At 41.6% G+C, this 13916-nt stretch overlaps 1 protein-coding gene across 2 annotated transcripts in view; it reads left to right on the top strand.

Moving 5' to 3' along the window:
* The first annotated feature begins 1180 nt into the window (after positions 1 to 1180).
* Positions 1181 to 13916, top strand: part of ush2a (Usher syndrome 2A (autosomal recessive, mild)) — a 198975-nt gene continuing 186239 nt past the window's right edge. For both annotated transcript variants that reach the window (XM_034581476.1, XM_034581477.1), the window contains exons 1-5: positions 1181 to 1691; positions 2189 to 2967; positions 3980 to 4194; positions 4287 to 4505; positions 7780 to 7948. In XM_034581476.1, coding sequence (XP_034437367.1) covers positions 2365 to 2967; positions 3980 to 4194; positions 4287 to 4505; positions 7780 to 7948 — 1206 coding nt within the window. In that variant the 5' untranslated portion in view covers positions 1181 to 1691; positions 2189 to 2364. The remainder of the gene's footprint in view (positions 1692 to 2188; positions 2968 to 3979; positions 4195 to 4286; positions 4506 to 7779; positions 7949 to 13916) is intronic.

Genomic DNA, 13916 nt, shown 5'->3' with positions numbered 1-13916 from the left:
CCTCCCCTTGCTCCTCTCTGCCTGGTATTGATTAGAAGGCGAACCTCTAATCTCCTTAAGGTCATTAGGAACACTTAATTAAAACCTAGTTAGAATGCCTTTGTTCAACCAAAGCAAATTGCAGCTGTTCAAACGCGATTAGTATGATAACGTTAAAACTTGTCGGCAGAGGAAAATATAAGAGAGGGCCCTATTTTTCATAGAAATGTTTACACGATTTAAATGCAGAGCTCATGAGCACACAGTGGAAGTCTAAAATATTGTTCAACTTGAGCTTGTGTTTCAGCCTCTGATGTGTGTTTATGTATATGTTCAGCTTTATGTGCTTCAACTGGCTTAGGTAAGGTTACCAGTTTATGTTTATTAGTACAACAATAGAAAGGTTTGATCTGAATTATATATTTTTCTTCAATTTGATTATTTAACTCCACACAAACGAGCATGCATATAATTCAAACATCTAAATGCATCTAAATATAAATGCATTTCAAGCATTCACACAGATACTGTAATATGTAATTTAACTGTTGTTCATTGTGAAACATTGTTAATTACCAATTTCATTAATAGTATTTGCATTTAAGTGCATATTGTAACAAACACACACACACACAAACACACACATTTTGGTGTTTTAAATTACTTAAATGTATTATTATTATTATTATTATTATTATTATTATTATTATTATTATTATTGGTAGTAGTAGTAGTAGTAGTAGTATATTAAAATTATAAAATGTGTATTCAACTGACAGTATTACATAATACGTGTGTGTTAAGAATCACAATTTGACGAAATCGAATATGTTTCTCTCAACATTTTATTACTGTTATAGTTACAGTTATTGATAAATGCATTATTCATTCCATGTCAGTTTGTTTGTTGTGTCTGTTTTCCCCGTTTTGTCCAGTTTATTTCCTTTTTGTTTGATTTCCTTGTTTGTTTGTTGTTTCTGTTTTGTCCTGTGTGTTTGTTTGATGCTCATCATATCACACCATTCCGGATAAATAGTCTTGAGTGGAATAGTTTGGTAAAAACAAGTTTGACTGATCATAGACTGGACACGAGACCATAATATCCTCTCATCTCCTCTCCTGACGGTCTCGTAGTGACCGCTGCTAATCACGGTTGCCTAGCAACGGCGGTGGCGTTGCTCTTTTTGTTTTTTTAATCAGAGCCACAGTTTGAATCCGGGACGAAGCACCAGCAGCAGCCGGAGGAAAGTATCACAGCCACAGGTTCTATCGTCTCACAGTTTTTCTGGAGCTGATTCCAAACGTCTTACTCGTTGTCTCAACTTTCCGTTACTCGTTACAGCGGAGTAACGCCGCTCCCGCCTCGTTACTCCGCACGCGCTGCCACTGCCGCCGGCGGCCAGATGGCGGCCGGCGCTAATCTCCTTTGAGCAGCAGCGCGCGCAGCCCGGACGGCTCGAGACAGAGGAGGAAGAGCGAGGAAGGAGCTCTGTGAACTTCAGCTGCCCCGGGTCTCTGTCGGAGGACAACAGTGGGAGTCATGTGTGGAGAGGAGCGCTCTCCCTGCCGGAGCCTCGCGTGCTGACGGCCGCAGCCACAGGTGGTGACTTCCAGCCTCCAGCTCCTCTCATGTCTGAGCAACAGGTTCCTGTGCTGACGCTGCACCTGCGATGGGAGCAGAGCCTCGTGCTGCTGGGACTCCACAGCCACAGGTAAAGAAGACTTCCCTGATAACGGGAGCATGTCGCTCCATCTGCATAGATTTACACATTTGTACCAAACACTGAGCTGTGACTGTAGTTCCCACAGTAAGTGGACACTCCACATGGCTGCACCGCTGCTCTCCTGTGCGTCAACATGTCAAATAGATGCTGATAAACATTGTAATGAAGACAGCTTTTCACCTAAGCCACAATTTCCAACAAACTCTTGTGAAAACCCCTTCAGATATAAACCTGGAGGCCAGGTGCCAGAGGGGGGGAAAAAACAGGAGGCCATGTTTAATTCAATAGAAAATGAAGAAAAGAGGAAAGCAATGTAGCAGTATCAGTTGAGCTGTGCCTCCATCAGGCTGTACATGATAGTGGAGGCTTTGGCTTGGGAATAGCCTGCATGGCATTTCGCTCTCCTCAAGATTTGTCTCGTGTCAGATTTTTGGTCTCACCATGTCTCTCCTTCCCTTCTCCCCTTCTCTCTTTTCCCTCTCTAGATTGTGAAATCCTACCTATCATGCCAAGGCTTTGGTTGTGGTTTGTGTGCGAGTGTGTGTGCGTGAGGGGCAGAGGCAGCGAGAGGGAGAGCTAAGCTTCGTAGCCTCACCCCAGGGGGAAGTGGCCTGTTTAAAAAAAAAAAGAAATGCTCCTGTAACCCTGGAACCATGAAACCATGACAGTCATCACTTATTCAGGCGCTGCTCGAAGGCATCCGGAAGAAATCCAGGATCTTGAACGTCCAGATACCAGCAGGAATGTTCCAGAATCCCCGTCCGGGAGTCAAGAACCGCTGGCCCCCCCGGAGGATCTGATGCTAGAGTCATGTGGGGTCAAAGGCCAGAGCTGGACTGAAAAAAAGGAAGAGCAGGAAACCAAGGCAGGAGCGAAGAGAGGGAATTTGCAGAGAAGGAGCCAAACATGGGGCAGAGGAGTCCAGAAAGAGCGGATGACGAAAGGAGGGAGAGAGGATAGGAGGGTAATTAGAAAAAAATCAAAAGGAAGTGGTACAAATGGAATAAAAGAAAAGGACAAGAGCGAGTCGGATGTGTCAGGGATTTCGTCCGCTGCAGAAATGGAAGGGGAGATCAAGCAATGGGAGAAAATGAGGAGGAAAAGAAAGAGCTGGCCTGTCTGTCTGTGGATGTTCCTCCTGAAAAGGATTACAGAAGAAAAGGTGAACAGAGGGAAACATGTCCTGGGGATGAGGCGCTGTCGTATCTTCCTCTGGTTCCCTCTCCTCCTCCTCAGCCTGAGTCTGAAACCTGCTTCATCACAGGTAAGAGTGGCGTTCAAGAGACAATTGTTATTCCTCCTCCGAAGGCTGTGGGAGGATGTAAGTGCCAATGTGCTCTGATTGTAATGACTCTTAAATAGACTCCACAGCAGACATTGAATCTGTCATAGCAGGAAAACATAGATGTTCCTAATAATGGCTCGGTTCTGGTCAATGTTCTGAGTTGGCTATGACTGTGATAGTGAGCCATCATCATCAATATGAATTCAGCCATCATTGGCTCAGCCAAGGTGGTTTTATCTGCACCTCTGTCCGTTTGTTTGCTGGTTGATTTGCTTGTTAGCAGGATTACACACAGACTATGGGACAGATCATGAAACTTAGAGAAAAGATGTGTACCGGTCAGGGAAGAACCAATTATATCTTATTGGTGCATCTGGATCAGGGGTCGAATCCAGGATTTTAAAAATTATTTTCTTTAGTTTTTGGGGCATTTCCACTGATTTCCAAGGGAATAATTCATTGATATTGATGAAAAAAATCCGGCACATTTAAGGAATAATAATAATTAATTGAGTGTGTGAAATTTGGTGCCGCTTGATTGAACTTAAGGGGACTATTAGCCCTCGGCGGAGGTATTCGCTCTACTGAGTGCCATTCTAGTTAGTTTTATTTACTCCCATTGTTTTCCTGTTGTGATGTGTCAAAATGTCTTCTCTAGGAAGCTGTGAGAATGAAAGAACACAACAAACATGATCAGATGATTTCTCTGCCTCTTTTATCTCTGGCAGATGTATTGATATTTATCAAATATACCTGTCCTGATACATTTTAAATGATCAAGTATCTGTGATGGAAAGAGGTTTATACACATGATTTGTTGTGCTATATTATAATATTCATTTTATATCACTTTTAATTTTACTCACAATATTTTATGAAACTGTAGGCCATTATTTTATGGAAATGTCTCAGGTTTCTTCCACCACTAACAAGTAAATGTGACACACATTAAATAGAATGATCCCATTCGTTCAACCCTCTTCTTTCTTAGGGAAACTTCCCACGAATGGAGAACGTTGCTTCCTTCAAACCTGTGTCCACCTCTCCGCCTCGTTCCACCTGTGGGGTTCCAGAGCGGAGCAGTTACTGTCAGTCCCCGTCCTCCCAGACGGAGCTCCTGACATGCTATCAGGCTTTCTGTATCCAGGAGTGTCCCTACAGATCCTCCACACCTCCATATGCCCTGCTGCTGCTACCTGCGCACAGGTAGGTACATCCAACTGGTTTCTCTTATAATATGACTGATTCAAGGTCTCTTTGAGTCTAAACATCACCATTTCCAAACTTCATTGCTCCAGGGGCCCCTGTGTATCTGAGGACAGTGAAGACACTCGTCCTGGGACTCAGACAGAGACTGGAACCACGCCTGATTCAGAGAGTGTTTCTGGTGGATCCAGCAGTTTGCTGTTTCAGCCTGTCCAGAATGGATGCCTGGTGTCTCCCCCATCACAGAAACTAGGAGTGATGGGTTCGCTCACCCTGGCGTTGTGGATTAAAACAAGCTCTCATGGAGAAATGTGAGTTACACTTTTGTGTTTTCTAAGAAATTAGAATAGTAGTTGAAGATTTCAGCGTTCTTTTAATAGAAACAGTAATGACGTCCTGTTGTGATTATGTCCCAAAAATACATATTAATCAAACCTTTGTGCGTCATTAGTATGAGTCGCCATTACTGAACATGATCCCATGCTACTGATGAAATACAACTCCTGCTGCCTCATGTTTAGTCAAGTACTTTCTAGTATGATATTGAATATGGTTTTCAAACATTGACAAGAAAGCGGAAGCCCTGTGATATTGATCTTATAACAAGAAGCAGGTCATGTCTGGTCAGTATCACCATCAGGAAATGTCAGCCAACAACTGGCTGTCATGTCCCACTTAGACATGTTGTGAGGGGATGAGAGTGTGCTGGTATGTTCCAGGCAGAGCTGAGGAGGTGCAGAGTTTCACACACCCAGATCAGCTTGCAATCTCACACACACACACACACACACACACACACACACACACACACACACACACACACACACACACACACACACACACACTGAGGCACATGGACACAAAAAGAGATCAGTTGGCTTTGCCTTTGCAGCCCTTTCTCTTCCTCTGTGCAGCAACACTTAAAGTGGATTGCTTGAATGGCAGGCCTTCTCATGTAACTAAAATCAGTAAATGAACAGTCACAGATTCAGAATCTGCACTGCCATACAATAAAAGGTTACACCCATTATGGACAGTTAAAAGAGATGTGATTTTCATTTGGGAAGGTTTACATGTTCAGAAAAGACATCTCTTTCCACAAACTGCATTGCTGCAGCCCCTCTGTTCAGCCTCTGTCTGAAACACTTGGTTTTACCCCCTGATTCTGCAAGGCTCCCATCGGCCAGAGTCAAGTCTGCTCTGATTGGCCAACTGGTCAACGCTGTTGTAGGAAATGTCAGCCTCCACTCTTGCTTTACCTGGCTTTGTTAGGGGGCGTGTCAGAGTAGCGGCTAGGCAGGCCCAATTTGCATAATGCAGGCCGGTTCTTCTGGGGCACTGTGATGCCCCGGTCTGTAAGTATAATTCAACTGCATTTGTTTACGTTGTATTAGGGCTGGGCAGTAGGACTTCAAATCAATATCACAATTATTTCAAACTTTTACTTCGAATACCATTTCATGTTGCGTCTTGTGGGGTTTGTGGAAGGTGAACTGCGTGTGCAAAAATGTGGACATTTAAAAAAATGTTTTTAAATACGTGGCTCATAAACTCTTCAGCGAATCAAACAAACACAAAGTAAACTTCAAGTACTGCACAGGTCCTAATAACTTCTGAGTAGTGATGGTTTTGTTAACATGTAAAGGTAGCACAGGTCAGTGGGAGGGAGGACGATTCGCAGGGTAATACAGGTTCATTGCCCAGCCCTAAGTTGTATATTGAAAAATATAACTTTAGGGGCGTATTTCCAAGTTTCATAGTTTTTCGTGTATGGATATAAATGAATGTTTGTTGTTGTGATCTTATTGTTTGATAACGATGTTGTTTTAACGCTGTTAACATTTGCCTGTGCTGTTGTCGCATCAAATGAAGACATCCAATGCAATTCAGTGCAACACAGAGTCAGCGTGTTCCCAAGGGCGGATCTTTCATCTTACTGTTGGGGGGGGATAAACAAAGAAATTCCTCAAGAGCCAAAGGGAACCACCGAACATATTGTGTGTGTATATATATATATATATATATATAATAATTTCATGTTGTTGTTTTTTTCCTTTTGTTATTTGACTTTCAGGAGAGAAATTATGTTAAAATTCACATAATCGGCACGTATTGAAAAGATAAATGTGAGTGATGACTTTACAGTCATGACATGTGTGAAGAGAGGGCCAACATAGGACTGGATAGGTTGCATGTGTACTGTAGTAACTCACTGGATATTCACTTTAAATGTTGCTGTCACACTTAACTGAATCAGACAGAGATCAAATCTCTCCTTTTTATTTAATGCTGTGATGCTGTTTGGGAAGTTGTCCGTCTGGGGATTCCGATGACAGACGCGTCTTGTTGTCTTGGTCTGCCGAACATGACACCTGTGTGGACGAATGCATCTGAATGGAAGTAATATCTCTCCCTCTCCGTCTTTCTGTTGCTGTCACTGGCCATCACTCTTTTTTGTTGTAGAAACGATCACGGCTGCCATCAAAGAAGCCCGATGAAAGGAGGTCTCTATCCTCACCTCTGTCCATCTTTCCTCACCCCTCTCTCTTTGTCTCTCCCTCTCACTGTGATTTCACATCCCTCCCCTGCATCTGAACAATGAACAGAGCCAGCCACCTGTTCCCGAAAACCATTGCTTTTACTCTAGTGCAGCTTCATCTCTAGAAACTGACTATAGTATAAAAGTTATGTCTACATTTTGTTGTGAAAATCGTGGTTTCAGATTTTTGGATGCGTGCAATTTGGTGCTGATCCAAAAATGCCCTCCTAGTTATATATAGTACTGACATTTTTCTGTCTGGACAAATATGTAAATCAATGTCATAGTTAGCACAGATGATAGAAACACTTAATTGTCGTGGTTTGTTAGGGAACAAAAACATTAAATATTTGAAGTCGTCTTTTCCCCTTCCATCATGAAACCTCCTCCAAGGAATGAATTATAGCTTAAAAGGTAGTTGATCAATAGATAAGATAACAGAAAATTATTTCATATAGATTAAATAATTATTAAAAAATGTAATCTGCAGATTAATTGATAACAACAATGAAGAGTTGGAGAATTGTTACGCCCCTACTGTTAACATAAGAAGCCTTTTCAGTAAAGTAATTCACAATTTGTTAGTTGTTCTTGCACTTAATATCACACTTAAGTGTCCTTCCATCACTTTGCCTCTCTCCCTGTAGACACACACACACACACACACACACACACACACACACACACACACACACACACACATGCATGCGCACACATACAGTACATACATTATCATGCATACATCTATCTGTGATTTATGAGGTATATTGCTCTGGGTTCATAAAAGCCATGCTTTCCCATAAAATGTCAGTGATGGTGGTTAATATGACACGTGGAGGCCGTGCGTGTCTGTCCACACCAAGTGTAGCAGCAAAAACCTAACAGTCATGTAAAATATTAATATTCTACGTGTAAATGTCAGAATGAGGGACTGCGTGTGGAGCTGCCTGACTCTATGGTGCAGTCCACCTTCTGTTCTTTGAGTTAAGATGTAACAGAGCTTCACTTTCAAATACATTATTTGTGTGTGGCTTTGTTTTCCTCAGGATGCTGCTGGAGAAGAGCGTAGGCGAGCGGCTGCGGTTCTCTGTGACCGTGTCCGAGCAGGCGGTCACTCTGAGGTACGTTCAGTCCAGAGGTCAGACGACTATGACCGTCAGCTTCAGGACAGAGGGCCGGCTTGCACTGGAGAGGTGGACGCACCTTGTCTTGCAGGTAAGAAAGGTTTGGAGGATCCTCATAGTGGCAGGAAAGACAGTTGTCCTGTTGAGTCATAGTCAGTCACTAAGAAAGGCACATGGTTGGACACATGTATGTTTATGTGCATCCAGTTGTGTTTGGCTGTCAAACTTTTTACCTTAAAACTATACTGTCAGGTTGTGAAAGAAGAACGGTCTCTTTTTTTAATCACAGACAAACTGTCTCAAGCTTGTTGTGTCTCTGGTTCTCCTTCATTTTCTGTCCATAGTTTTCTCTTTCTCTCAGCAAGCAAGTGGTAATTATACTGGCAAACATCTGCCTTGGCACAGCTGCTGGACGCAGGGGCAGGTGTGCGCGCGCACACACACACACACACACACACACACACACACACAAATGCCACATCAAATACACATATGCAGACAGTGTGCCTCACAATTTCAACACATATTTCCGAAGCATAAGTAATACTGAAAAAGTTGAAATTTAAAAACGTCTGGAAACGTCTGCCTTTTTCTTTAGTTCACTGTGTCAAATACAATAAAATATATTTTATTTGCAGTGGGGTCAAATTCTGGGAAAGTTGACTCTTTTGTCAAAGTTTGTTCAACCTTTGTTGAATTTTGTTGCATTGATAAGTTTTTGGTTGGTGTTTTTTATTTGCTGTTTAAAGGATAGAATAATACTTGGGTACTTTTATAAGTTTTAGTATAAAAATGTGACGATGAAAAAGGTTTATATTGATTAAATGAAATAGAATCTTATTTGATATTTTTCTCATTAGATATTTTAGATTATTTTACTGCCAAACTCTGCACCTGTTAATGTTACTTTGTATCTTTTATTATCTTGTTAAATGTTTGAAAGATTGGTAGGTTAATTTCTAAGGTAAGGTGGAATTTCTGTGGATAATATAACAATGTATTCTATTTATATAGTGTTTTCTTTCCTGTTTTCCTCAGCATCAGTTAACTACATAAAGTAGAAATTTGAGAATGTATCAGAAGTGAGAAACATAAGCCAGTCATGGACAAAAAGACTTAAATTAGCTTTGACCAGTCTGAAATGGCAGCAAGTGAAGTGGAGAGAATCTTGAGGTTTGGTTGTGTGTGTGTGTGTGTGTGTTTTTGGTCTGTCGGGAGAGATCATTTTACACATTACTCCACATGACAATCGCTCTCTTTCAGCATCTCTGGACAACACCAAGGCAACTAGGGGGGAGATCATGGTCACCATGACAAGCTTTGTAACCCTAAGTGCCTCTAACTCAAGTTTTTTGTGTCGGGTTTTTGTCTGTGTACTATTTGAGCCTAAATTCTTTTAGACCTGGCCTACATGTGTACTGACAACATTCTGCCGTCCCTATTTTAACTTCTTTTTATATGATGGGAAGAATTTCCAGTTGGTTATTTAGAAGAAGTAAAACTAACAAAACTGTTCACAAACTCTTTTGACAGGTGTTTCCCATTAAAAGTCTGCCTGGCAAGAGAAATGAGTGCACCTACTGAAATGCTAGAAAGGGAAGTACTGTGCAGCAGGCAAATCCCACAACATTTGACAACTTTACATCTCCGTTTGCACTCAGATTAAATAAATGAGAGTTTATTGCCAAGCTTAAGTGGTTTTGGTAGCCATATTTTTGAACTTTGGAGAAAGCCAGTCTAGCTGTTTCCGCCTTGCTTCCAGCTCCTGTGCCAAGCTAAACAAATCAACTTTCACCCTAGCTCCATACTTGATGCAGAGACACGAGAGTGGGATGAGTTCATTCCTTTTTTTTTTATTTGTAAGACATTTGGGCAGTTTTTAGGGCTGCGATAACATGGTTGAATGTTGCGATGACGATTTGACTTGCGATAAATCAACAAATGCTTAAGTATACAGTGTTAAAGTATTTTTGCTTTGGTTTCACTGTGAACATAGTCCCCATACAGTGAGCAGCCTATGCAGACACTGAAAAAATGAAAAGCATCATTTCCATTCAAACATGGATTTATTGAAATATTGCGTTACTGCTCCTCTCTGTGTCTCCATCATTCGCGCTGCAGACTGCCAACGAAAACAAGCCAAACCGAGCGCAATAGGGCTCCATCTGATTGGCCAAATATATTGACATACAGAGCGTGAATGCCTGGCACATAGAACAGTATGTATCCCAGTCCAAGCAGTCTTTTGCAATATGTATATCGTGCATGTTGATATCACGATGACGGTAAATTCTAGATATATTGTGCAGCCCTAGCAATTTTGCCTTTATTGATGGAACAGCTTAAGCATGAAAAGGGAGAGAGAGGGAGGAAGACTTGCAGCAAAGGCCGGCTCATAACCGAACCTGTAGCCACTGCATGAGGGCCCAAGCCCCTGTATATGTATCTACTCCATTTCAAGTACACGTTAACCAGTACTCAAAAGGAAAATTACTGCACTATAAAATCTTGTTTACTGGCTGATAATTGTTGATGCCCAGTACACTAACTTGACAGTTATGTTGCTGATGTCTCAGTTGCCAGCTACTGCGTGAGTGTACAGTGGGTCTGTGTGCCCTGTGGCAAACACGTCTATGTATAGTATCTATGGGTGCTGTACATATAGACATGGAATAAGCCTTGTAGGCACTTTGCTAAAAGTGTGTTGCGCTGGTGTGGCTTGGAGGCGTTTTGAAACTTTGTGAATCAGTCCGTCTTTCGTTTAATGGTATGGTGATGTGATCTGCTTTGACCATTCAGAAGAATAACATAATTATCCTTGACACTCAAACACCATTCGCACACTCCCATTCTCACACAGACACACACAAACACACACTCACAGTTCAGTGGTAATTTGTAGCAGCCTGTCAGCCACAATACAGACATTACTACATGAAGGAGCTGGGTAATTTAGAAGTCTCTCCTACATGCACACACACACACACAAGCACACCAGTCATCTGTCGGTTTGAAAAGATCAAAACACCAAAAAAGACAGTCAAAAGGAATATGGGTTTCCAAGTGCCAGGAGCGATTCTTGCACACACACAAACGGTGCCAGGAGCAAGGTGCTGTAGGGATGCTGGTGCTCCCTAGGTAATTGTCTTATCTGATTATGGTAACGATGTGGAGAATAGTGGAGGAAAAGGTAGCCTGGGGGAGAGGGGGCCTGAGAGCGGAGGAGAGATGGGGGAAGTGGGGGACGCAGCTCAGTGAACTTAAGTGATATCTACGAAGTCAGTCTAATATGGAACTCACCTTTCAGTTCATTTTTACAGACGTTAATACTAATATTCGTAGAAAAGCGCCTCTACTGTTGCTGTGAGTGAAGTAGAGATGGGTAAAACTGGTGTTACGGTGACTAATGATCTGTGTATAATTAACAGAACTGGTGGTCCTGGTTGTTTATGGTCTGTAGGTTCACAGCGGTGCGGTGGAAGGTGGGATAATAAGGCTGAGGAGGTGGCACTCATTAAAACATTGAGCTGCATGTGTTATCAGCCAAATCATCTCTTGATAACATGAAGCACTTTATATTTACCATAAAACTTGAACATTGTTTAAGGGGATTATTTCAGCAGCTTGCCTAAAGTGAAATTTGTTATTGGATATGCTTATTATATTTATGTGATCATGATGTCATGATGGGAAAATGCTGCCAAGAAGCACAAGGGACTAACCAAGTTTACTTGTAATAATGGCCATCAGTAATATTAATCATCCTGTGTATTAAAACAGCCAAAACCACAATGTAGTTGTTCTCACCTGTGTATTTTTGTGTTTCTGCTGTCAGACAACTGAACTAAAAGGGTTATATAAACACTATGTGTTATTTACAGGCTGCTGTGATAAAATCATTACTTTATTATTGTGCCATTGTCTGCAAAATCAGCATTTTAAGATTAAAGCACAGTGAAGCTCATTTTGGAAAAGCTCCGTTTTTTTAGTTTTATTCTGGATGGAGGACTGAAACAGAGAGAAAAATATGATTCTAATTAGCCTAATGTGGATATAATTGGGTTTTATAGTCCAGATTCTGGCGCTGGTGAGTTGATGACTTGAGTGCAGAAGAAGGAGACACTAACATGGGAGGACATGGACAAAACCTCCTGTGCTGGCTCTAAATAATCTTCAATACATTTTTTTAAACACAATACAAAAAGCTTAAAGTTGTAGATGTTCTGAGTCCTATCTGGAATATACAAGTAGGTGTCAGAAGATGAATACAGAGTGAGATGAATTATACAATCAAAATTAAAAATTAAGAGAAGTAGTGAAAAAAGACAGCAAAAGATGGAAAGACGAGAAAGGAAGAGAGTTCACAAGCTAAATAGCTTTGGCGTTCTATCTTTTGGAGTAGCAGTGATTGACTGTGTGCCTGGAGGACCCCCAGAGGGGGCCGTCTGTTAGTGCCTGAGCAGATCAGCATTATCGGATGAGACACTGGCAGGGACAACCAGTCACACTGGTCCCATCACGACCCAGCACAGCTACATGAATGTTTAACACTTCTGCATACACACACTTACACATACAGACACACATACACACAGCCCCACACACACACAAATGTATGGTTGCTCTTTCTGATGACTCCTATCTGTTGGCAAAGACGGAGAAAAGTGTGGAGAAAGACATAAAAAAAAAAAAGATGCGTCAAGGTCAAGATTAAAATGACATATTGCACATCTATCATCTACTTCATCATCTAACACTACTTGATAACATGAATTAAATTGACTTGATAAAATTCAGTCATTAGTACCAATATATTTATACCTATGGTGATTATAAAATACATATATATAAGTTGCCATTAACCCTCTCAGCCATAAGTTCTACTTTTCTTCATGGCCAAGATACTGTGGTTCCCTATCTTACATCTGACTTAAAGCAGCAGCAAGATAGTTTTTCTTTGTTTCAGACTGGCATCCAGCCCACCTTGGTTAAATAGCAAATGCACTTGCACCCATCTGAGCACCCATAAGCGAGTTGTTCTTAAAATGAGGCGTGGTCAGGTGCAGTCTTGGTGTGTTGTTATCTCAAGGTAGTGATATGCATCTATAGGTGGGTGCACTAGTGATGAGGGTACAGATGCTGTGGCCTGTTGCTCATCAAATAATTATGAAATTTGACATGAACAGAAGAAATAGATACAAGGACATGATGTCCATCCCACAATCATATCTGTGTGTGTGTGTGTGTGTGTGTGTGTGTGTGTGTGTGTGTGTGTGTGTGTGTGTGTGTGTGTGTGTGTGTGTGTGTGTGTGTGTGTGTGTGTGTGTGTGTGTGTGTGTGTGTGTGTGTGTGTGTGTGTGTGTGTGTGTGTCGGTGGGGGGTTGTTGTGTGCATGTGTGTGAAGGTGAGGCAAGGTTGTTATGTAGGGGTGAAGCGGACACCTCTATGGTAGCCCTCTGCCCGCTGGCGCAGGAGGCGAAAGGGCACGAGACTGGCATCAATTACATAGTGTGAGAGAGGGAACAAGGTGTGTGTGTGTGTGGTTTGGGATTTTCTGTCTTTAATCTCATTTATTTAATTATTTAACATGGGGTTTTCGTGCCAGTGTGCAGTGTGGTCCAGACTAATAGTGAGAGAAAGGCACTAACACTGCCAGGGTTAAGGGTATCATTCCCACTAGGGCTAAACATGAATGCAGCAAGCTGCTTTGAATAAAGGGATTCACCAAAGAGCATATGTTATGTTAACCTGCCCTGTCTAGAAACCCAGCATCCAAACTAAATTAGTCTTTTTATGACATATAGGTTATTATTACTGTTAGTATTAAGAGCAAAATAAGCTGTAAACAAGTATTAAACAAAAAAAGATGCTAGAGAGTGAATATCAAACATTTGATCGTCTCTGGTGCTGGAGTTTGAAACTGCTGGAATCTGAACCAGCTCTTTTCTCTATCTGTAAGACATGACCTAACTGAATAGAATAGAAAGCTTTATTGTCATTCTACAGGATGAATTGTGTGTGTATGAGATTAACAGCGCTCCTCAAGTTAAGTGCATTTA

This window comes from Hippoglossus hippoglossus, chromosome 3 (assembly GCF_009819705.1).
Source record: "Hippoglossus hippoglossus isolate fHipHip1 chromosome 3, fHipHip1.pri, whole genome shotgun sequence".
Lineage (NCBI taxonomy): Eukaryota > Metazoa > Chordata > Actinopteri > Pleuronectiformes > Pleuronectidae > Hippoglossus > Hippoglossus hippoglossus.
The sequence above is the reverse complement of the archived record's forward strand: the minus strand, read 5'-3'. Positions and strand labels throughout refer to the sequence as shown.